General features: G+C 40.8%; 1 protein-coding gene across 2 annotated transcripts in view; it reads right to left on the bottom strand.

Moving 5' to 3' along the window:
• PKNOX1 (PBX/knotted 1 homeobox 1) overlaps positions 1-24,467 on the bottom strand; it is a 36,375-nt gene extending 11,908 nt beyond the window's left edge. Inside the window, exons 1-5 of one of the 2 annotated variants that reach the window (XM_064705938.1) lie at positions 24,365-24,467; positions 13,772-13,851; positions 9,506-9,607; positions 7,312-7,439; positions 5,995-6,166 (exon numbers count right to left, since the gene is read on the bottom strand). In XM_064705938.1, coding sequence (XP_064562008.1) covers positions 5,995-6,166; positions 7,312-7,439; positions 9,506-9,556 — 351 coding nt within the window. In that variant the 5' untranslated portion in view covers positions 9,557-9,607; positions 13,772-13,851; positions 24,365-24,467. Of the gene's footprint in view, positions 1-5,994; positions 6,167-7,311; positions 7,440-9,505; positions 9,608-12,345; positions 12,480-13,771; positions 13,852-24,364 lie in introns of those variants that run through there. The other variant, XM_064705946.1, reaches the window with a different exon arrangement.
• Between the last annotated feature and the right edge of the window lie 509 nt (positions 24,468-24,976).

Raw genomic sequence — 24,976 nt, 5'->3', positions numbered from 1 at the left:
CAACAAAGTTAAATCATGCAAATGTGACTAAATTTTAACACAAAACAAAGGTCATCTGTGTTTCAAGAAATTCTGTCTCTGTTTCAGAAACAAAAAGCTTAAAATAGAAAATTCTTCATGTGTAACTGATCAACAAATTGCTCATCATATTAGTTAGTGCTTTAAAGATTCAGCTAAAACTGAGGTAACAAAATATGTTTTTGGACACATAATAAGTGACCATAATAGAGTTTAGTTTATTTTTGCTCAGTCAAGAGAGTTGTGTTTTTTTAAACATTAGCCCAATTTGTACTGTTTATTTATCAGCATGTGCTTGGAGGAAAAATGAAAGTCCTTTCTTCAGCTTAGACTTAGTTGAAAATTGATGGTTGATACTTGAGGTGAAAATTGAATTAAAGTCAGAATTACCCACAAACCCAGAGTCAGTAACACTACTCAGGTTTCTGAAGGGCCCCTCTCCATCACACTGCTCCTGCAGGAAGCTGTGCTGCTGTGGTTAGGAGGAAAACAAAACTTTGTAAATATGCCATGCCTGTCACCAGGACTTATTAATTCATTTACAGCTACATTAATTGTAGCCATATGGCTCCTGCTGTCTTGCAGCACAGGTGGACAAAACTTAATGTCAGCAGAAGTTCACTTTTCCCTTAAAACTACAAAAATCAAGAACTCCTGATAAAATGACTCAAGTTGGACAAAGGTAATACAAAGAAGTATTTTCAGACAGGTCACAGCAGCAGTAATATTTCATTCAGTGCTACTGCATAGAATATGCCACAGAAAAATGACATTTTATAACTGATTCAGTCTTTTCAGCTGTAGCAATAAAACTGGAGTATCACTTCAGAGAAATGGATGAAGATGAAGTAACCATGAGGTTTGTGTATATTCACACAATCCTAGAATGGTTTGGGTTGGGAGAGACCTTAAAGATCATCCTGTTCCAACCCCTGCCATGAGCAGGGACACATTCCACTATTGTTGAAATTGCTGTAAATAAAGATAATGGTAAACTATTAGAGAAAAAAAAGTTATTGAAAAACTTCCAGTTCTTGCTATCAGAAGCCTATTCATATAAAAATATGTCTCCAAATTTAAGAAATTTAGGCTATCTTTAGCCTAAATATGCTCTAGGTTGTGCCTGTGTCCTGCCTGCAGTGCCTCAAGCCCGTGGTGCAAAGGCACAGACACAGAACAAACTGCCTCAGCTGTGATCCCCAGCCCACCTGTGCTGATGTAAAACACAGACACAGCTCTGTGTGGATTTCAGAGCACATCAACTGCACATGGAGGCAACATACATGAAAGAATCTCCATTTACTGACACATCATCTCACTCAAATGACTCTTCCTTTGCAAAAAAACCAATTAAAATATATACATTCACAGTTTACCTACCTCCCTGACCCAAATCCTCCTGCAGCAATTCAGATTTTCAGTGGAAGAACACAAACTCTGGGAGAAAAGCTATTCTGATTTCACTTGTTGTGATTTAAAAACCTCACTCCTCTATTTTGAGTCCTCAGCTATGAGGCATAGCTAGAAAAGGTGTAACTAGAGGTTTAGGGGACAGTTCTGCACATTAAAACAGCAAAAAAAACTTTTCAGAAAGGCTTGGTCAGTCAATATCCAAATGACACCAGCTGGCTTCACCTCTACAAGTCAGGTTCCAGGCACAACTAAGAATTAAGAGAATTGAGAAGAGGGTACTGAACCAAAAATCCTTACCCCAAACGAAACAAAAAACTCGGGGGTCTTCAAAAAGGGCAGTGTCCTGTTCAAATACAAAAGGGAGAGTAGATTTAACAGCCCTTGTTTTGGATTGTGTCTAGACTTGACAAAGCCATAAGTAACCTGCTCTGGCTTCACAGCTGACCCTACTCTGTGCAGGAGGTTGGACTAGAAACCTCCTGAGCTTTTAGGGCAGCCCAAACCATCCTGTGGTCCTATGAATGTGGAGAAATGAAAAAATCCATCCATGTGTGGGTAGAGTTCACTCTGAACAGAGAGGCAGGAACCATCCTGAGGCAATGTGGCATTTCTGCAGTGTCTGGGTTAGCAGTGAGAAACACAAAAGTGTTAAGCAATGAACTTAACATAAAGTTAAGTTCAAACATAAAATAATCTGTGAAAGGTCTAAAAAAACTCTCTGCAAGCACCCATGCTGAACAAATTCTTAAATTTGTGGATGTCCTATGCACAAAATGAGACTGACAGAGAACAAAGAGCAGTTGGTTCATTCCAGGATCTGTTTTCTCTGTAAAAATGAGGCAGGGATAGCAAAGGGTAAGGGGAAAAGGTGATACTCCAAGTTATGTGGGTAAGCTGAGCTCACTTCCACAAAGCAGCAACAGAGAGCACCAAAATCTGCTTACCAACAGCAAACACACATCTTCTGACACTGATGCTTGGAAAAAGGACTAAGGGGATGCAAATGACATTCCAAGAAGATATGGAGGAAGTTGAAGCTCTAGGAAAGCACATTTCCAGACTAGTAAGAACACAAGCACAGCCTTCAGCTTCCAATTCCTTCCCACAGGATTTGAAAACAGGAGATCTGCAGGATGAACCACAGGGTCATCCCAGAGCACATGGCCCAGGATTGCAGCCAGACCTGGGGGAGACCCTACAGAAGTAAAAAAGACCTGGTAACAATTCTCGTAAAAAGGCCTGGTAACAATTCTCCTGGTCTGACTATGACCCTTTGCCTGCTGATTCAGAAACACCAACTGATGTTGTTGGAGAGCTTAACTGGGAAGAACAGAATCCCCAGAACAGAATCCCTCCAGCTGGATAGTAACAAAGGTTTGAAAGCTGGTTTACAGGCAATTTAGCAATTTATGAGTATCCTCAAAACTAAGTTTCAGGTGGATGCTGAAATCCTTTTTAATACTAAAGCAGGAAGCCACCAATTAATTTAGAATGGGAATCATAATACCGAAGTAACAAGATAATCTAGACCATAGCTTAGTAAGAGCTGCTCAAATTGGAACAAGCATCCACTGCTCTTAATGAACTTCCTTTCTGGTCAAACTGATCTAATGCCTGTGCCACCCAGATTAACATTCTGTGCTCCTCTGGATGAACTCCAAACTCCTCTTGTGGAGTATTCAAGGCACTTCAAGTGAGTGCACAATGTGGAACATTGCCAGGACTGTAAGTGACCCTACAATCACTATCTGTGACCCTTCCTAATTTCTGTTATCTACTTAATTAGCCCACAGGCAGCATGGAACATTATTATATTCTGGAGAATTCATGAAGAATTATATTCTGCTGCTTTGGAGCTGTCAGTTGAAGCTCTGTCACAGAAACTGCAGTCTGGCTGAGTTCTACATGCCACATCTCAAAGGGGTAAAAGGAAAAAGAAATGAAACAGCTGCCCAACTTCCTTAGTGTAACAGGCCTGTGACTCTCAGATAGGACTTGAATTTGGCTCTTTAGTGTTGTGATGCTCAGTTCATGTCAGTTTAGCTCTGGCCCCGAGTTGATCGTCCTGAGCAAACATTTACACCTTATTTGTTTGACTCTGCTCCACCCTTCTAGCACAGTCTAATTATCAGTATTAACAGCTTCTCCTTTCACATGAATGGTTGAATTAACATTGGAGTTAAAAAGGGAAGGACAGCATGAGCAGAAGATTGAACAAATGTGCACAACAGTGTTTCTTGCTACTAAACAGACTTTTTAATCTCTACAAAAATATATATATGTGAGGAGGCAGAAAAACTGCCTGTCTACAACCTTCCCTGTGGCAAGCACCAATAATTCAAGCTGAAAAGAGACTGAAAGCCATGCTAGTTCACAACTTCAGAGAAGTTTGTGCTCACAGCCCCACACCAAATGAGAGCCTGTCAGAATGTCAGCTGTTCAGAGCTCCCAGCCTCCAGGACAGGCAGAGGACAAGCTGCACTCAGGTTTCATTGGTATCCAGTAACAGAAAGTCACAGCTCACAATTCGACCACAGGACAGGAGCTCAATGCCAAGGATTTTGGATTTTGCAATGTGGTTCCAGTTAAAGCCACTACTGACCTCAGCAGCCATGGAATCCTGGACATAAACAATTCCTCACCCACTTCAAGCAAAACCAGCCAGGTTTGTGCAGCCCATCAGCAAAGGAGAACACCACATAATCCAAAAGACTTTGTCACTAGAGCCACAACTGAAACCATAAACAGGTCAATGACAGGAAGGACTTTTTGAACACACCAGACCCAGCTACAACCAAAGCAAGCTGGATCTGAGAGTGTTTATATAGGACCAAAAGCACAGGGAACAGGCCAAGGCAAGCAGGATCTTTGGAAGACCAATCTTTGAAGGCTCACAGAAGCCACAGAATTGGAATTGGCTGAGGTTGGAAGGGACCTCTGGAGATGGTTTAATCCAACCCCCCTGCTCAAAGCAAGGTCAGGAAGGGCATGTTCCTCAGGTCATGTCCAGCTGAGTTTGAATGTCTCCAAGGATGGAGACTCCACAACCCTCTGGGATTCCTTCTGCCCCAGAGATGGAGAGGACTCTATGAGGCAGGATTTCAGGATCTATGGGGCATAGGGAATCTATAGGGCAGGATCTGTAGGGCAGGATCTATGGGGCAGTAGGAATCTATGAGGCAGGATTTCAGGATCTATGGGGCACAGGGAATCTATAGGGCAGGAGTTTTGGGGCAGAAAGAATCTATGAGGCAGGATTTCAGGATCTATAGGGCTCAGGGGATCTATAGGGCAGGATTCAATCACCCTCACAGTAAAAAATGTTTAATGGAGCCTCCTGTGCTTCATACCCATTCCTGGGTAAGTTCATTCCCATTTCCTCTTGCCCTGATGAGTCAGTCTGTCTTTTTCCCCTATTAGGACTTTTTGCTGAATTCCATGAGGTTCCCATTTTTCTGCTTGTCCAAAAGCAAAGAAGTATCCCTGAATGGTGCCAGAGCCATGTGTGCATCAGCCCCCTCTCCCAGTTTTGCAGCACCTGCAGCCCAGCTGAGGGCTCAGCCTGCCCCATCAGCCCAGCCAGCAATGGGGATGTTACACAGTTCTGGTTCCACAATCAGTCCCTGGAGAACAGCACTTATGGGAGCCCTCAAATGGATTTCCTGCTGCTGACCAGAACCCCTTGAGCCCAGGGGTTCACTCATTTTTCAGTCCACCTCACTGCTCATTTATCTCATCCCTGTCTTGTCAGTTTGTCTATGAGAACATTGCAAGAGACCTCAAAAATCAAGATAAACCACCAGAACTGTTCTTTCCTCATCCACTGAGCCACAGCTACCACATTCCAGCTATTAGACCTCAGATGTGCTTCTGAAATTAGAGAAATATGGATTAGAGAAATATGGGAAAACAGTGATTTTGTGTTGGATTCTGAGAGTTACAAATGAAGAAAATAACCTGAGGCTTAACAAGAAGACCTGCTTCATGCAGAACAGAACTAACTCTCATTTTTGAGTAAAATATTGAAGGAAGGTATATATTCAAAACAGAGAAATCACAGCTTCATCACAGGAATGACTTTCAGAAAGCTTAAAGGAATTAATGACATGAAAGAAAAAATTATAGATGGTAAAGACTTTCTAAGATCATCTTATAACAGCTCTTCCCTCACATTAACTAGGTGAAGCATGATTTAAATAAAATTGGAGAAAAATTACATCAATTACACGTTTTTGATAAATATGTTAAACACCCAACACTCTAAAATTAATTTGCAGAGTCAGTCTGGCTATGGAAAAGATTTATTTCTGTTTTTCTCCAATATATTCATGTCAGCTGAGAACAGGAAACAACTGTGAAGAGCCCAAAGTAAATTTACAGATAAAAGGGAAAAGGGGTCAGAAGAAATTTTAAAAAATGTTTTTAATCATTAACATAAAGAAGAATCTCTCACAGGCAGAAAAATGTGAGGAGAAACTACAAGGACCAGTTGAGATCAGAAATTAGGAAGAAGCTACAAATGTGATGGTTGTTTCAGAAATGAAAGAAACAGCCAATACTTACCAAAGTATCAGTTTCTGGATCTTCACAGAAAAAGGGTTTTCCTTCCTTCTCCTGCTTCCTCACGAAGTTTTCAATATCTACATCAAAACTGGCAGAAGTTGTGCCTTCTGAGCCTTGTGTAGATTGTTCACATTTTTCAAATAATAGTGCTAACAAGGGAAATAGTGGGTGCCTAGAAAAAAAAAATGTTTAAATACATGAATAAGTATTTTCACTTATGTGAAAATTAAGACATCTAGCTCAGAAAAGCTCACAGTCACTCATGTGAATGTGACAAGTTCTGGAACAGACTGCATATAACAGCATTGGCTAGAGCAAAATAAGATAAAAATTTATTTTCATTTTGATTTACCCCACTCCAGAGGCAAATACAGCAAAAAATATGTATATATTTAATTAAAGAGAACAATCACAAGCAAAAAAAGCTCTGACTGTTTAATTCACTGTAATTGAGTGGCACTGAGACAGATTAATACAGTGCACTAGAAATGAGATTTAGGATTTACAAAGAGGATGAATGCAGATTTAAATGAAGCCTGATAAAATGAATTTATTCTTCAATGTGGGCCATACTTACACATAATGAAATAACTTTAAAAAATTGAGAAGAATATTCAGGCTGTGCTCAGAGGCCTCCTGTGAAATCATGCTCTGAGGAGAAGATTTTGTTAGCACAAGTCTGTAAATGAATGGATACATATTTCTGCCTCAGGTTGAGGTTTTTTTGGTGTTTTGTCTGGCTTTTCCTGTTTTGGTGGTTGTTTTTTTTTTTACCTTGAAAACCAGTAATAATTCTGTCTTTATAAAGTAGTTAAGCTGAAAGAACACTCAACCCCATGAAAACTGAGCATATTGCTTAACACAGCACTTTGCACTGAAAAATCTCAAATTAGTGTGCTCGTACATCAATATTTAATCCATTTTCAGCTAATTACTGGGGAATAGATTGTTATCCCTAAAGAAAAAGAAGTAAAGATTGACCTAATTACAATAAAAGTAAAAACCTGTATTAAAGATAAAAACAATATGACAAATAGTGACCACAGTTTAAAGGCTAAAACAGCTTTCTAAATTTGGCAACCACTCTTAGAATACCCTTTAAAACTGCTGAAATTAAAAATCCCACAGGCTCAGGAGGTTTCTCCTTGGCTGATGATGCCAGTGGAGCCTATTTGGTCTCACTCTTTCCCTACAAACAATGGAGACAGCCAAGAAATCACCTGATTTTAAGCTACTTATTATTTATTTATTAAAAACCCCCAAATTCTCTACCCTATCCTTCACCCTTCAAAAGACAGAACAGGAGTCCATCACTACCTGTAAATGGCCTGCTTGTCTGCATCCATTGGAGTCTGAGATTCTACAGGGGCAGGACTCACCCCTTCGGCATCAGTTTCAGAGCAGTTGGGATCTTGTTCAGTTTTTAACTCTGTTACCACTTGCATCTGCAGGAAAAAAAAAAAAAAAAAAGAAGTAAATTTGTAGCCCTGACGTAAAATAAGGGTGCTGTGTTCTAAGGAAAGAGCAGTGCAAAGGGCTCCTAGATTGCCAGAAGGTTGGTGTGACTTGGCAGTGACACAAGAAGTTGTAGCAGCAACAAAACCCCTCTTTTAATCCCTGACACTTTTTGATGGATAAAGGTCATTTCCAAGTTTTAGCATTTGGCTTTAAAATGGGAATGATAGATATTAGTAAATTGTTGAAGCATTTTGTCTCTGAAGTGGCTGTTTTTGGAATAGCCTAGAGTACATTGCTCCAAAAAGTTCACGGGAATGTCTGCATAAAAATCCTTTAGGATGAAATCAATGCAAAGAAAAGTTTATGCTGTTAAGATTTATTTTTTTTATTTTTTACTGTGCATTGTATAAGGGTACTGAAGAAAAGAATCTTCTAGGTTTTTTTGTCCATTAAAACGAACATTTGAAATATTCTGTGTCCCTCCAGTCCTTCAATTACAGGAGCAAAACCTCCCATGACCTTTAGCACTCCATTTTACATATTGCAAGAACCAAATATTTTAGGGCTGTCAAACTACAGGAGAACAGCAGTAACTCCTCCTACACATCCATTTAACCCACATTTATACCATGGAAAAGCACCACAGAGCCACAGCTTCACCTGAGCACCTCCTAAATTGCATTAGGAGGCTGGGCACACCTTTGGGGTGCTTTGAAGGTGTTCCAAGTGTTTTTTCCATCACCTCCAGCTAAATATTTTTTGGACTAAAAGGTCTTCCAGGAACCTGAACTGTGAAAGTCACAGTTTCCACCCCTCAGCCCAAACTCTCTGGTTTTCTCCCATTTGAGCATCTGCACAAAGACATAAAACCACTGCAATCTTTTCTCTTAATTCTCTTTTATCTCAGGTAGAGGACAGACACTGTTCTAAGGACCTCCAGGCAGCCAGAACTGACAGCTCCAGAAACTGTGAGAGAACCTGACTTTAACAGAAATTAATTTATTTCCACATAACAGCAGCAGAAAAAATTATAGTATTTTTAAAGTTTAGGTGAACTAGGTTTGCAATTTATTACCTACTGGGGCCAAGCCACCTCCTAGAAAAATCAGAAACTGAGAAAATTCAGCATCTCCCACCCAAGAGAGAAGCCTGCCTTGCAGAGAGCTCCCTCAGCAAGCAGAGATGATTTTCAAGCCAGAATACTTAAAAAAAAAAAAAAAGAAAAAGTAACTAATGGACTAATTTCTTGGCTAATGACAGGAAGGAGGAGCAAATTAGAAGGAGATGACTCAGACAAGTGATTACAAATGTTGGCCATAAATCTGCAGAGTTTGAAGGGAGGGAGAGTGTTCAGTGAGGGTTCTATTGCCCTAGGAGGAGGGAACAGCTCACTTTAAACTGAAAGGTTTTTTTTGTGGGCCATTTCCAAAGTAGAAAAACAGCAGGTACCTAAATTCCCTGACTATCTTGGACACTGAGAACTTGAAATACACAAGAAATAGGAAGAAAAAGCTCTCTCCCAATCCGTTCTTTAGGAAAAAAACATATTTTACTTTCACTGCCAGAGGATGGTATTTACTAGGAGAATAAAGTCAAATATGTAAAGTAGGTGAGAGGAGAGCGAGAAATTAGAATTGCAATAAAAGAAACAAATGATAAAACTAAAAATCAAAAATCTGACTGCATTCAGATGAACATTTTATAGAAGATGTGGAAAGTTGCTGGGTTTTTTCTGACTGTTCCCCATTGTTGCCATCTGCTGACAGAAGTATTTGCAGTTATTGCTCAGGGCTGACACAGAGTAACAGAAAAATTGATCTTCAGAACAGGGGCCACCCCACAAACTGCCTCCAGTTAACAGCATTTTAATTTAGCAATTTAAAGTGTAAAATTACACAGCCTGTTGTACAAAAAAGAAACATGACCAGACATACATGACTACGTTTCATTATTCCAGCTTAAACAATGCCAAAGCAGGCACTAAGGAAAATCACTAATTTTTTCCCCTCTTCCTACGTGTATTTAGTTCCTAGAGAAATGAAAACACACCTACCTGTTGTCCATCTTGATAGTTGTCTATACTTAATGTCTGTGTTGCCATCATGGTTAGTGAGACATTAATTGTGTCAAATCATCATAAGTGTGAACAAATAGTCTTTAAAGAAAAACAAACAGTCAGTTAAAAAGGGGCCACTTAGAATCCACTTCTAAAGGATGAACAAAAAATAAAGGTATATTCAGATTTATGCACACCTCTCAGAGAGTTTATTGGCAACAACAGCCACATGCAAATTCAAACAAAAAATTAATTCAGTTTGGAAATATAACAGGTTTTATAAGCAAAAAGTTCATTGTCTCTTTTTATATTGTCAAGTAAAATTTTTTAGTAAGAGGCTGAGGATTTTTTATACTCACAAGCTGAAGTGAATTTTAGCATTAATTTCTCTACTACTGAACTGACATTCTAAGGTCATACATGAAATCTAGAAATGGGCAGGTTTGTGTTTCTGTGTTTTTAAAAGGCTCCCGACCCACTGAGCATCACTGTAACTGAAAAAATAACAGTTAAAAATTATGAACCAAATGCAAAATGTTAAGGAATATCCTGTTCACTTTTGGGTGTGAATCCCAGATCCTAAAGTAGAGCAGAAACTACTTTGAGAGACCAAGCCTCAAATCACTTCTGACACCAGGAATTTGCCATCCAAGTCATTTAAGGTTCAACAAAGAATGGAACAATATCAAACAAATTTTAAACAATTGGGCCCATGTAATTATAACGTTTCAAAAGGAATCTAGGAATTCAGAAGTCTCAATTTCAGAGACATTTGATACTTTAGGAAATATTAATTACAATAGGATTTAAACATAAGCAAATGCATCAAATTATTCTCTCTCAGCATTAGCTGGAGTTTGCTGCCCAGATGAGTTAAACATTTTTAAATTAAGACATACCATAATTTAAAAAAAATAAATTAGCAAAGCACCACCACCAGATAGAGTGTAGCCAACAAATTATTACTTCACATTTCATTTTCTTGTCAGATGTGCAGCCATTACAACTGAAATCACGTAACTCATTAAGCTATTACCAGTAACTATTAACACAGAAGTCAATTTTCCTTGACACACAGGAGTTCTAATGTTTAGCTACTATTAAAAAAATCCTCATTAAAAAAGAAGTCAGAGCTCATGTCTTGAAAAACATTATATCCAGGTAATAATTCCAGGCTTTCTGCTCTTTGTCACTTATGTCAGTATTGAAGAACTAAGTTTTAAAATTTTCACCACCTTAAGATCTGAAATTGAACACATTGAAAGAAAAATATTCTATCACTACAAATTTTTCAAGTATTTTAAGTCCTTCCCTTATTGCATACGACTACTGCATATGCCCATTTTTAAGAGCAATTTTTACATTTCTGGATATTTTCCCCTACAGATTATAACAGTCTCAAGTGAGTGTTTCATTTTGCAAACACAGGACAAATTTCAAGGTTCCCTTTTTTGTCAACAGTTCCAGGCACAGAGACAAACCAAACTCCTCAGGAGAAACCTCAATCTCACTTTGCATCAAATTCACTCAATGTAATTCCTAAGTATGAGTGCAATTTTTAAAATCTTTTTTAAACTGCTTCAAAGACCAGAGAAGTTTACTAAGATGACGGAAGCTTGGTTTCCTCTAAAAACTAGGTTATATCTATTTTTACAGAACATCAGTATTCTTTCTTTGAAACTCCAAAAACATTACTGATTTCTCCACCAAAATTAAAAATACAAAGTGAACAACCAAAGTGCACTCATTGATAGAAGTACTTCATATTTTAAACCTTTTTTACAGTTACAAATCATTTAGTGTTAAAAGTTAAATCAGCATTTGCCATAATAAGTGAGACACCTCTCAAAATCCTTTAAGGGATCACATTCTGAAGCATCAGCCCTGTAGGCATTTGTCTGATGTTTAAACATTTGTTTTCTTTCATAAATGGCAGCTGACAGCCAATGCAAGTGCCTGTCTCTATTGACAGAGTTTACAGACACATAGAAAATGCTGCTTTTCTTGCTTCTCAAAAGACAGACATTTAATTTATGACTGTGACATCCAAAGCATGGACCAGACTACCCTCAAAATAAAAGCAGAACAGTTGAAATGATCAAAAAAGAAAGCGCAAACACTATTTAATGATTATTTTAAAGCTAAGAAAAGGACAGAAAACACTGCTAAAGAAATTGTTTAACTGTGAAAGATGAAATTCTTAGGCAAAAATGAGAAAAGTACAAGTTGTAGAAGAGCAAGAAAGTCTTAAGAGTTCACAGGGATGTAAAATCATATTTGTGGCATGAAGAAAAACCTGGAGAGGGAGGCCACAAAGATAATACATGTAAATTGGTAAAGACAGTAGGACATGGCAAGAATTTTTGGAGAACAAGACAAGCTGGACTAACCCCTCCTTCCAGATTTCCATAATGAAGAGACGTTCCACATCTGGAAGGCCCTCAGGCCACACAAAAGAAGAAAGGAGGTGCACAGCTTTGAGCTAGATCCATAAATTATTGCATCTAGAAGGACTTTTGCCATATTTTCTCCCAGGGGAATGACTGGAAAGCATTCTACATGGGTATTTCCTTTATTTCCCATAAGAGCTTCCCCTCTGACTTATAATTACAGTAGAAAAAGATTAAGCTATTAGGCAAGATAGGAACTGATGAGATTTAGTGAAGACAACCACTGCAAATCAAGAAGAACAAATTGAGCTAATCACACCCTTAAATCGAGGCAATTAACTGAGGAATTACTTCTGCTCACTAAAAAGAAACATTTCCTCATTACTCAGTAGAGACAAGAAACAAAGTGAGTTAAACTGGAAGGAAAGTAACTGAGAAGGTATTTACAGATTTGGCTTTCCGGGCCTCATTTGGGATGCAGCACCAGGCTCGTCAGCAGGACCAGCCCCAGCAGATGCTCAGGCTGCTATCGCTCCCAGATGTTTATCAGTGCCACAGCTAATTACTAACACAGCTCCTCCACCGAGCTCACACAACACGTGTGGCTGTTTCTGATGCTTTTTACACCCAGTCACAGGCTGGTTCAGCCTCTCCCTGCTGAAGGTGGCTGTGATGGAAAGCAGCTGACGTGGTCTGAAGCTGTTGTGGTGCTCTCCAAGGAGCCCTGCTCTTGGCTGACCTGCTCTGTGTCCATCCTCAGCTCCCAGACCACCTCCAACCTACCAACTCTGCCTCAGCACACAGAATGTTTGGGTATCTGAGGTGAACCCAAGAATAAATTACTTCTGAATCTCTTAGCTTTCAAAATACCAATTATTCTTTATGAGATAAATCGAGAGCACAGGGGAAAATGTGTGTTTTAATTTTATATTCAAAGATTTACAAATAACAAAAATAACCTGAGGGTGAGTCTGCTGGTCAGCTTCAAACAGAACAGAACTAACTCTCATTCTATTTATTTTGAAAGTAAAATGTGTAGAAAACCCAAGGTCATGTAACTGGAAGCTGATGCACGACCTGCAATCAGAAACTCCACTGATACCTGTGGTGAAAGGGAATTCATAAAAGAGCATGGTCTACAAAGCAAAAGGAAAAAAAAAAAGAGAGGTCTTTTATAAAATAAAGTATGAAGGAAAATGCAAAGCAGAAAGGAAGCTAAATGAAGAGGGTAATCATAATTAGAAATGTGGAGAGCTTGTGCAAGTCGAGTATGTAAGTGAAGAGATTAAATGTGAGCTGAAACACACACACAAAGTGATCACTTGACATTCATCACTCCACTCCTGGCTCGTTCCACTTACTCCCTCATAATTAAGGGCACAGGGACCACCCAGTAACGTTAACAGAAGGTACAAGGGAGCTGCTGGAGATCAGTGGTATCATTTTTAACATATACAGGCTACAACAGATGTTTGGAAGAGATATAAATAGTTACGCTTCGGGCTACGACCTAACCACCAGCCCTCTTAGGGTTGTGAGGGAACTGCCCAACAGACTTGTTAACAAGTAATCATTCCTTCTCATTTTCCTTCATACATGTTTCTTTGAAGTCCTTCAGAGAGAAATGCATGACTGGCAGATTCAGCATGGCTCTTTGTTCATTCTTATTTAACTTTAGTCCTGGCACTTGTTATGTAACATTAGATGCTTACATTCACACAGCAAGTTAAAAAGAAACAAAAATCAATTCTCTCTGACACATGAAAAGCAACAAGAACTGGCTTCCTTTTCAACACAATACAGGATGATGTTTATTTCCAGGGCAGCTGTTTTCTAAAGAAGATAAAGTATTGGCCATGAGAAAGCTGCTCACCCCTTTCCTTCAATGAGTTGAAGACATTTTCTTGTTCCAGCACAGAGATCCCACTTATGTACAAGGTGGAAGACAGAAACCTAAAAACCAACAGAGAAATAGTCAGAAGAAAATAACACCTTAGAACAAGCATTCTAAGACTCAATATGATTTTTTTAAAATTGTTTTATTATGTGGTTCCCTCATCAAGTGTTAATGAACAGACAGGAATTTTTTGCACATTTTGCAAATCTTTGCATTTTTAATAATCTCTAATCACACCCATTATCCCACGCTTGAACTTCTTATCCCATTATTTGATCTTTCTCTCATCTTATTCCATTCATTCTCTACATTCACCTTTGTCTGTTGACACCTCTAACAGAAGGCTCCATTTGGATAATAACTCCCTCACTGTTAAATTTTCATATTTTACTCCTTGGCTCGGTGTCTGTCTGCCAAGACTAGACAAGACACATCCCAAAAATAACACCATGAAATGCAAATAGGAGTAACCCACCACTGTTGTGAAAATTAGCATGAAATCAAGAAAGGTGAGAGATTTTTTTCCTCCCCATTTAAATCTCCATCATCATCATTTGAATCCCATCCATGATAAAATCAAAGCATGATGCTAGAAATGTGCCATTGTTAGGATCCTGTCTTCTGTGAGGACAGGTTCTGCTACAGGATTATTTGGCCATTTTAAAAAGTTTTCCAAAAATTATGACTTAAAATCACTTTAATTACATTTAATAGCACTCATTTGATACAGTGAAGCTACTTTTAAAAAGTAGTAAGGATTGTGAAAGCAAAGTAGCAAAGATTGTGAAAACATATTTAGAAAACACAATTGCTGGAAAGCATTAAAAAACCATCTCAGGAGAAGTTCCAGACACTAAGGTTGCACAGAGGCCACCAGAAATTAAATGATGGCTAAAACACAGCTGAGATCTTGAATCTGATTATCTCTGTTTCTCACATAGTTCACAATAAGAACTAGAGAGAAGTAACTCCAACATTTTTGAAAGTAAAATGAAATTGGTCTTTCAATTGATCTTTAATTTAATTAAAATTTATGCACGTGTTGTTTTCCAAGAAGTGATGTTTTTCAGACAAGTTTACAGAAAAACAAAATGTGAAGGGCCACTCAATCCAGATGCCACCTCTGGTTCATGAAACCTGGTTCTAAACAGGGCAGGGAAGGTATGTGAGGAGTTTTAAAGCAGTTCAAGTTTCAGCCATTGGTTAGAGACTGAACACTGAGCAAGAAGGAGTTGCAGCCCAAAGTGACAGACCTGGTCCTGAAGGTTCAAGGAGCAGATGGCACACTAAAAGTTCTTACCACTTTTCCTTAAACTATCAAAGATCTATGTCTTCAGAAAATGGGCTTCTCTCATTTTTGCAGCTTAACTCTGTTCTGAGGACAGTGTAACCCTCTTACTCCCTTCCTCACATGCCATGCATTTTGGTACTCATTCTCACTTCAATTTACTGGGCTACTTTCAAATAAAAGACTTCTCACTATTCATGGTATCATCAGAACAGAGGTCACTGACAGATAAATCAGGATTGATAAATGGATGAATTATCCATTCCTTGTCTCGGCTCAGACATGAGGAGAACTACTGAAAATCTGAAAATCCTGCTCCTGCATTCAGAAATAACTGCAGCCAAGAACTGCTGCCAGATCTGGTCACACAATATTCAGTGTATGAAGAAGTAGCCCTTGCCTGCAAAGCCTTCAGCTGAAACTCTGGGAAAAGCAAATTTCCAGGCAGTTTATGAGATATCCAGTGCAGGAACAGAGAGGTGCTAAAGAAATGCAGGTCTGGGTGAAAGCTGCTGCAGAGGGAAGGATGTGGCTGAGAAGAGCCAGAGGATGTTGCAGTGATATTGCCCATTTCAAAGAGACACTGGGCAACATTTAATATTGCTAAACCCAAAAACATATCAGACAAGAGATCTGAGCTTGCAGATGATGATGTCTTGCACATTTCAGTGGGAAAAGGAAGAGGGAGCAGATACACCTGTTACAGGGTGGAGACAACACCCAGGCACTGTGGAGTCTTCACCTGGACTTGCTATTGCCAATTTTTGTTTTCCTTTAATTCCTATGGCACACAAGCTTTAAAGTAACGCCAATCATAATAAAAATACCTAACTATGAAACCAAAACAAAAGGCAACTTGCTTTGTGTCTCAGAAGGTGAATCAGCACTGAGATTTTAACTACAAAGTCAAATAGGAACTTGTTCATTCAAGCACTGAAGAGCCCTCGTTTGAGTCACCCTCTCATTCTGCATTTCAGATCACAGGAAGCAAACACCTGTGAGCACATTCACATGAACAAATATCAGCAGACATTAAGATCCATGTATTTTTATAGATTCAAATAATGATGGCAATAATTGATTCAAATAATGAAGCAGTAAGTAGAGCACACGTGCCAACATCCAGGATTCATTCCACCTTTGCTGCAGTTCATCTCCATCTCCACTGACCTGCCCACGCACAGTCATTCACAGAAATTAAGACAAACAAATCAATATGAAGTTGATGCAGACAAGTTTATTAAAAATGTGCTCAATTAGAATGTTCTCATTCAGCACCCAAGGTGGTTTCCATTTCCTCTGTCTCATGTACTTAAAAAGTACAGTCATTATTTAGAATATTATACTTTTAAGAAAGACAATGTTCCTGTTCAGGAACATAACACCAGCCTCAGGGATTCCATCCCACAGACACAGCCACTCAGTTACTCTACAACAGCTATGCTGGCAATTGCCCTGGGAGTCAAGCCCTAAAAAGCCACAAAACCAATTTTGGGCTGCAGTAAAATGAGATTTATTCTGTGTCACTTTGTTCCCTTTATTGTTTGGTGGTGCAATACAGTTATTTATATGTTAATCTTGATGAATATGAGATTACATTAAAAAAAATGAATGCAAATTATACTTTTAAGAAATGGAAAATTAAAAATAAATTAAAATCCACAACTAAAGTTGAATTTCTGCAGAAATACAGGCTACACCCCAAGCTACCATCAACCTTTCTTTACATGTAGGATTTTGAACATTGATGCTATATAATAGTGACTTTATTCAGCAAGGCCTCTCCAACAGTGCATCCACTGCTTTGTTATCCCATTAATCTTTCCTAGCATCCTCTTTTCACATCCCTCCATCTCAGATCTTAACAATCCATACAAAATATTCACACCACAGGCCACCTCCCAAGCACCAGCACACACTGTCACACAGCATGACCAACAACAAACCATCTCATTACAAGATTTGTGCTCCTTTAGCAACTCACTCTATGTTTAATTTAATTCTATAAATTCTCCTATTTGCAAGTACCAAATTAAAAAATATATATATATAAAAAATGTGCCACTTTATAAGCTAAAATTGCATATGCTGTTAACTGATAAAATGAATATTAAGGATGCACAGATCATAGGGATTTCTCCAGGCACAACAATATAAATAAAACTTAGGGGATCTTGGAGTGAAGAACTCCAGGTTCTGATTCTGCACACATCCTTGGTGGGTACACCAGCATACTTCTAGGGAAAGGTGCAAAAACATGGCTCACATTCCTGATTCCATGTCATCACCAATTTACCACAGTCATTTTAAACAAGGATGAGAAAGATGAGGAATTCTACTCAATCCAGTCATAAAATGATGTATGCCCGGGACCCTGCACTCAGGCAGCTCTTGAAATTCTGGAAGGAAATCCTCAGGTTGCTCTCCTACCTTCTGCAAAATGGAATCCTCATTGTTCTGACTATGGAAAGATCCTCAAATTCAAGGAACTTCCTGCAGCATCTCACTCTCCTACCCAATTCACACTGCAATTTAACCCTGCTTTATTAGCCCCATAAAGAAATAGTAAGGAATTTAGGGGGACTAAACAGCAATTTTGGCCAGAGAAAAACAAAACTTGGGGGAAAGGAAACCTCCCTCTTTAATTGTTCCAAGACTCTTGAGGGATTAGGGTATGAGGGAGCAAAAATATTTCCCATCACTCTCATCCACCATCAATATTCACATAATAAATGAAGATTCCCTTTTTTTTTTTCTCTATTCTTAAGACTACAAACAGAAGGACTTTATGGGTGCAGCATGAGAATCCTCACACTCACATCATGAATCCTCACACATATTTATTGTTACAGGACAGAGAAGGAGTTTTTGCCCTCAGTTTTTACCCAATGTGCTTTCAGAACATGTTGGACCCAAAAATCAGGAAGATGGTGTCACATCTGCCTTGCTGCTCTTGTGACAGGAGGGTGGCATTGGAAAGATTCCAAACACTCCTTACATCCCAGAGGATGTGTATCAGCACTTCCACAGCTGGAACCGATCCTGTACAGCTTACTGATATTTAATTACTTTTTCAAACCAAATTTCATTTTAAAAAGACAAAAACAACTCAATAAACAGGAAAAAAAAGGTGAGAACTCCACCAGTCTCATCATTTCTCTGGCATTCCCCACATGGATAAACAGGGTTGCTTATGCCCCAGACACAAATCCATCCCTCTGCCACTGAAGCCTTTGGAGAATCCACACGAGCACATCTCAAATTTCCTAATTTTGGAGACACTCATGCAACCATCTCCTTCCAGGCAAATTAATCCAAAGCAACAGGAAATCCTATTTTAATCATGACTTGCATCAGCACCCAATAAACTATGAGTGAAACGAATCTTGTTTTGTGTTTATATTTTGTGGTTTCATAAGGAAGACACAGAATAACCACCAGTCTCTCTGCCTTTATTGCTATTGAATACTTTACAATGTGAGCACTTTGTGTAAGCACATGTTATGTTTTCCAACCTTTTTATGATAAAACCATAAAAGTTTCCAATTATTCTATGAAGGGTGAATTCCTGATGCTATTGAAGCGTGAAAAGGAGTTTTTATTTAAATAATAAATGCATTTAAAATGGACTTTGGATGTTGAATGGATAAAAAAATGCCCTCTACACATTTTTAGCATTTAAACAATTCATCAAGATCAAGATGTTCCCTTACCATTATTTAATTTTTATATCTTTAATGATTTCTGGAATAACAACCCCATTAATGAATCAAGCATTAACTTGGACCTGAAAGTGACAGAAAATCCTGGCCCTGCAATGCTCTGTGAAATCCAATTCCAATCCATCACAAACTTTTCCAGAATCTTCCCCGTTCTGACTCCAACATTTGGCCAAACCTGAACAATTAGCTTTGTCTTGCTACTGAGTTTAGGTGTTAAAATGAACTGTTATTTTCTTTTTAAAGTGAGGATGAAATAAAAACTCTTCCTTTCCTGCTCCACTCTTGCTTCCCACCTCTCCCAAACAAAAATCTCCATCCTCCCAGGAGTTATGACTGCTGCCCAAGTGTTCTGGGGTAAAAAAACACAATTTAGGGTTAAACTTACCCATCACCTGCTGCTGTGAGCTGCATCATGCTGAACTGCTTGGCCCAGGTGATGCCTGCACAGGCAGGTGACATGCAAGGACCAACAGACAGGAGGACACTCACAGAATATTCAGGTAATTTAGATTATAAATATTTGCCCAGTACCATCTAAAGCAGGTTTTCCAAGAAGTTTTGGTCTGTTGGAGGTTCTCAATGAGCAGCCAAATGCTCCGTGTGAATGCATATAATCCTTTCCCTTCTGCAACACTAAAATCCACAACCCAGCTGCTGATATGCTCTTAAATAAGAAGAATCCTGCCTTTCTTATAAATGAACATATTTACTTAGAGTCACTCTCAAGATGCTGAGTCATTTTTAAGTTGGCAGAATAACCCTGCTCAAACATATTCATTGTGGCAAATTTCAGTAGGAATAAGAATAAAGCTACTGAAATCAACACCTCAAAATAACAATAATAATAATAATAAAGATAACCAGGTAAACTTCCTTCTAGTATTGCTACTATCATGGTCTAGACCACATAAAACATAAATTAAGTGATCACAGACTGACCCAAAAGTTCTTTAGTTATAAAATCATACAACACAGCACACACATTTTCATGCCCCTGTTCTCTAGGCGTGTCAAAAACATGTAAAGATCCAATTTCTGTTCTTTAATTGCCTCTGTTTCCTTGGAATATAAAAGGCTTGGGGGTTTATTTTTCAGCAAGTATGATAATATCCTTTTCCCTTTGCTTTGTTTGCTGTGTAACTCATAAAAAGCCAAGCAGGATGTGAAGTACAGCCACACTTCCTAGCTTCTTCTGCCATCAAGAAAAAACACAGGCAATTCCAAAACCTCACCAATAAAATAAAAATTGGAATTTGGAGGTTTAAAAGAAATGGATCCCTCTTACAGTATACCAGAAGTAAACGGCCATATTCTACTTTTTGCTTGAATTTCCCATTAGCTGCAAGGAGAGCTGCAGATCCCTGGGCACAGCAGGGTGAGGGACAGTCTGTGATCATCACACTCCGCTCCCATTTTCAAAAATCACCTTTTGACTCTCTGTGTACTTAAACAGCCCTCAGGTTTAACAGCAAATACCTCTTTGGTACACCAAGGTACTAAAAAATGAGAACAGCACGGCCTGGAGCAGCTGCCACATCAAACCCCAAACACTGTGTTCCTGTGGAGGACGAGAACCAACCATGCCAGCACAAGATCTGAATTTTATTTCCATTTTTAGCACCCACATTTGCCTTCCAGTGCCATACATGATGTGGGATCCCCTCAGTGCTGGCAGGGGAACCAAGTTACTGCCCCTCAGCAGTTTGATAAAAATGTGCCATAACAACAAAACTGGCATTTCCAGGTCCACTGTGCCATTATTATATTTTCCACCCCACCCCTGATCTACCTGGTGAATCCCATGTCCCACAGTTCTGGCATGAAACCACCTCACAGTGAGCAAAGTGAACAACCTGCCACAAGTGTGAATATTTCACTGTTCAACTCCCTTGGGGACATCTAAAATGGCCTGGGTAAAAGATTCTGGCAACATCTGTCCTCAAGTAAGCAAATGAAAGAACTCCATCAGCAGCTTTTTCTCCTTGCTCTTGGAATCCTCTTGCTTAGAGCAGTAAGTTGTTTTACATTTTGTACAGCACTGAGCTGTAGCAAAATAAACCCCACTGAGACTTCTAATTTTTAAACCTACAGACTCTTTGAACAAGTGAGAAGTGAAGTAACCAGCTGCTGCTGCTGCTGCAAGACAAGTAACATTTGCAACATTTTTAATTTCACACACAAAAAATTGCATTTGGTCTTACTTAGACCAAAATAAAAATATTAATCTGCTTTACTGTAAGCTTTCACATATGTGCCAGTTTTGCAGAGGGAACATTTGGCTGCCAGACCACAACATAATATTCTGAAATACAATTTGGGCTGCTCCTCTCAGGACATTGCCATGGCCATTAGAACAGGCAGTTCCAGTGGCACAGTGGTGGCTCTGTGATCAGCCACCCTCGGTCACTAACACAGGGTTTCATTCCACCAAAGAATTCCTCTTTTCCAGGAAATTGAACTGCTCCTGAACACTCCCAAACTTGCTGTGGTAGCAATCAGAATTATCAGGGATTTATTAGAGCACTGCATTTACAGCATAGAAAAATACAGTGGGAAAGCTTGGAAAAAATACAGTTGAAAAATTCTGAAGAAGAAATTACAGCTTCCAGAAGACTTACCATTTTATAAGACTAAAGCACTTAAAATAAATTAAATTTATATTTAATTTATTCTAAACTCCTTTCAGTCCTATCATGGAAAATTGCAAGGATTTAGCTTTAAAATGTTATTTTTATTTAACCCAAATATTATAAATTGTATTAAGAGTACAAATCAAAGCTGTAAGTACTTAATACCAGCTTGACTTTTTACATGCCAAAATGAAATTTCCAAATACAAAACAAAATCCCCACCAACCCTAAGAACAGCAACAATGTACTTAAAATGTGATGAATTCTTGGGTTTTCTATGAGCACATGGGAAATGGTAACAAGAAAAAATTTCTGAAAAACACATTTAAAAAAAATGCATGGCCAAAATCCACTGGGGAGATCAATGAGAAATGATCTGAGCCTGGAAAATCTCAGACTTTCCCTTTTTACCCTGTGACTTTCCCTTTTTACTCTGTTATTTTCCCTATTTACCCTGTGCCTGCAGCACACTGAGCTCTGCCCATCACCACTGAACTGGAGATCATGTAAAGAAAACACAGTAAAAGCTACACTGAAGTTTTCCTGTGGATACTTTAATTATGAGATGATAAGAAAATATATCAAGTGGTGACAGTGAAAAAAATATACTCTATAGTTCATAAAATAAACTGAAGATAGAACATTTGTGAGGAAAATAATTATTTTGAATAGATTATGTGAAGTGTTTGGGGGATTTTTTTATATCAGAAATTTTCGAAAATTCGAATGTAATTATTCTGTATGTGATTACACACACTCAGAAAAGGATAAATCTGCAATTTTACTTGACAGAAAATGCACTCAAAATGGATTTGATACTGTAGCAATGACAGAGCCTGGAAATCCATGTAAGGATGGATTTCTGATACAATCACATCTTGTTTCCTGGTTGAGTGTAATCCATAAAATTCACACATGGAGCTAACAGGGGCTGACCAGGGCTCCATCCAGCTGCAGAAGCCATCTCACACCACACAGACCCAGCCAAAGGATGTAACCCCACAGCCCATGAACAATTATACCCCACAGAGGACAGGGAACAGCCTGTGAGTGTGGGCACAATATGCAGAACAGCAGGATGGGTGCATTTCCTAAGCCACACTTCTTACAATTCTCCTCATCAAACAATCTACACTCATGAAATTTTGTGCATAATAAAATTATGCACAATAAAAGAATAAAATTAGGAGCTAACAAAATGTGCAATTTTTTGTAAAAACTAAGAAAGGATTTTTTTAATTAAAAAAAACCAAACATAAATGAGATATTTAGCACACTTTGAGAGTGACCTACAGCCTCTTGCTTTCCTCCACAGGATTTTGGCCCAAGTGTTTTCCAACATCCAGAACACAATGCCATGTTCCCTGTTCCTGGGATCTGTTTAATGGAATGCTCACAACCTATTCCAAAGAGGGGCAAGGACAAAAAAATGAATCTTGCCTGGGCAGCATGCAAGTGCAAGTGGGGAAAAAAAAAGTCAACAAACCAGCAATTTATTCACTTTTAAGGGTTTCATACCAGATATAGTGTCTTGTATTAGGAATAAATTATTTACTGCCCAATTATTTACTGCCCTAATAAATTATTTGGCCCATCCCTGATAGTGTCCAACGCCAGCTTGGACATTAGGGCTTGGAGCAACCTGGGATTTTGGAAGGTGTTCCTGCCCGTGGCAGGGGGCTGGAATAAGATGAGCTTTTAGGTCTCTTCCAATTCAAATAATTCTGGGATTCTCCCTCCCTAAACCACACCATTTACTCAGACAAAACTGCAAAAAGGGACTAAAAACTTCAGCAGCAGCAGATTAAAAAAATAAGCCAATACTGTGACCTGTCTATAAAATTCCACTACATATCACCATTTAAGAAAATATTTAATAAATTATATATTTTAAAATAGCAATAAGCTATACAGATAATTATCACAGGAATGTGCTAACTACTCATATTGTTATATTGTTAATTGACCAACTCCGGCGTGGTGGGAGCGAAGGAAAGCCAGCGAGGGGACACGCGGCTCAGCGAGGCAGCACTCGGGGATAAAACCAGCGCTTGATTTATTATTGTTTACACACATCCCCAGCAGGGCCTCTGGCCAGTGTCAAGTCTCAGCTCCTAATTGCGGCCGCGTAAACACCCGGCAGCCCCGGGCCTGGCTGCGGGGAAGGTGTCAGCTCGCAGCCCGGCCGGGAGAGCGCGGGGTCACGGCGAAACGGAGCCGGGAACGAGGGACAAACCCGGCCGGGCCCCGCTCGCTGTGACCGGGAGGCGAGGGGAGCATCCCCCAGAGCGGGGGGACATCCCTCAAAGCGGGGCACATCTCCGGCGCCCCCCGGGCAGGGCAGGTGTGCCGGGGCAGCGGGATGGCAGCAGGGAGAGGAGAGGAGGAGAGCGGGGAGCAGCAGCTGCGGCCCCGGAGCGCCCCCCGTTTCCCCCCCGCCTCCGAGGAGCGGCCGGTACGGCGCTGCCCCTTTAAGCACCGCGTCGCCTCCTCTCCCTCCTTCCCTCCCTCTCTGCCTCCTTCCCCCCCCATCCCATCGCCCCCATCTCCTTCCTCCTCCTCTTCCTCCTCCTCCTCCTCCGCGCGGACCCGCGCGCGCTCCCGCGTCCCCTCCCCGCGCGCGCCCCCGCCGGGACACAACGGGCGCACGGCGGCCGTTCCAGAACCTTCCTCGCTTCGCTCCCCCCCCCCCACCCCTCCCTGCTTTTCCCCTCCTTCCCCTCCCCGCGCCCGCCACCGCCCCTTAAACCCCCCGGTCCGTGCGAGCGGCGGCGGAGCGCGGGTGCCCCTTTCTCCCCTCGCCGCCGCCGCCGCCCCGCTCGCCCCTTCCCCAGCCGCTCTGCCGCTTCCCCGGTGCGGCCGTGCCCGGGCGGCGGGCGCGCCGTGATGGACGGCGGGGCTGGAGCGGGGTTTGAGTGACAGCGCTTACCTCGGGTGCCAATCTTCGTCACACTGACAAGCGGCTGCAGCAATCGGGACCCGCACCGCCGCCGCGCGCGTCACCGCGCGCCGCCGCGCCCGGCCAATCACCGCCCGCGCCGCCCCCGACGCCACGGCGCGCCTCATCAATATTCATCGCTCGGGGGCGGGGCTTGGGCGCACCGCCCCTCCGCATTGGGGCCGCCCGTCTCTCCCTCATGAATATGGATGAGAGGGCGGGGAAAACCGTGGGGGGTGTGGCCACGCCCCTCGCCGTGTGTGAGGCGGGGGGGTGAAACCACTGCTAGGGGTGGGGGGAGGAGGGAGATACCAAGTGGCTCCGCCATGAGGGGCGCGGCGGCGGTCGGGTTTGTGCCGCGTTCCCTCGGGCAGTGCTTGGTGCTCGCTCTGGGGTCGCCTCAGGGCGCTGCTCCCCGGGCTTGGGGGAGTCCCTTGCCTCGGCTGTTGGAGCTGCGAGCCCCCTTGCCTTGTGGGGTGCCCCCGGGAGCCGCCCCCCGGGGAGCCCCGAGTGCGGGAGCCGCGCTGCAGGCTCCTCACAGGCTGTCCCAGGAACTTCTCCTGCGGCCTGTGTGGGGTGAAGCTGCCCGGCTGAGCCCTGCGA

This window comes from Zonotrichia leucophrys, chromosome 1 (assembly GCF_028769735.1).
Source record: "Zonotrichia leucophrys gambelii isolate GWCS_2022_RI chromosome 1, RI_Zleu_2.0, whole genome shotgun sequence".
NCBI lineage: Eukaryota > Metazoa > Chordata > Aves > Passeriformes > Passerellidae > Zonotrichia > Zonotrichia leucophrys.
Note: the sequence above shows the minus strand (reverse complement) of the source record. Positions and strands in the feature narration are given on the sequence as shown.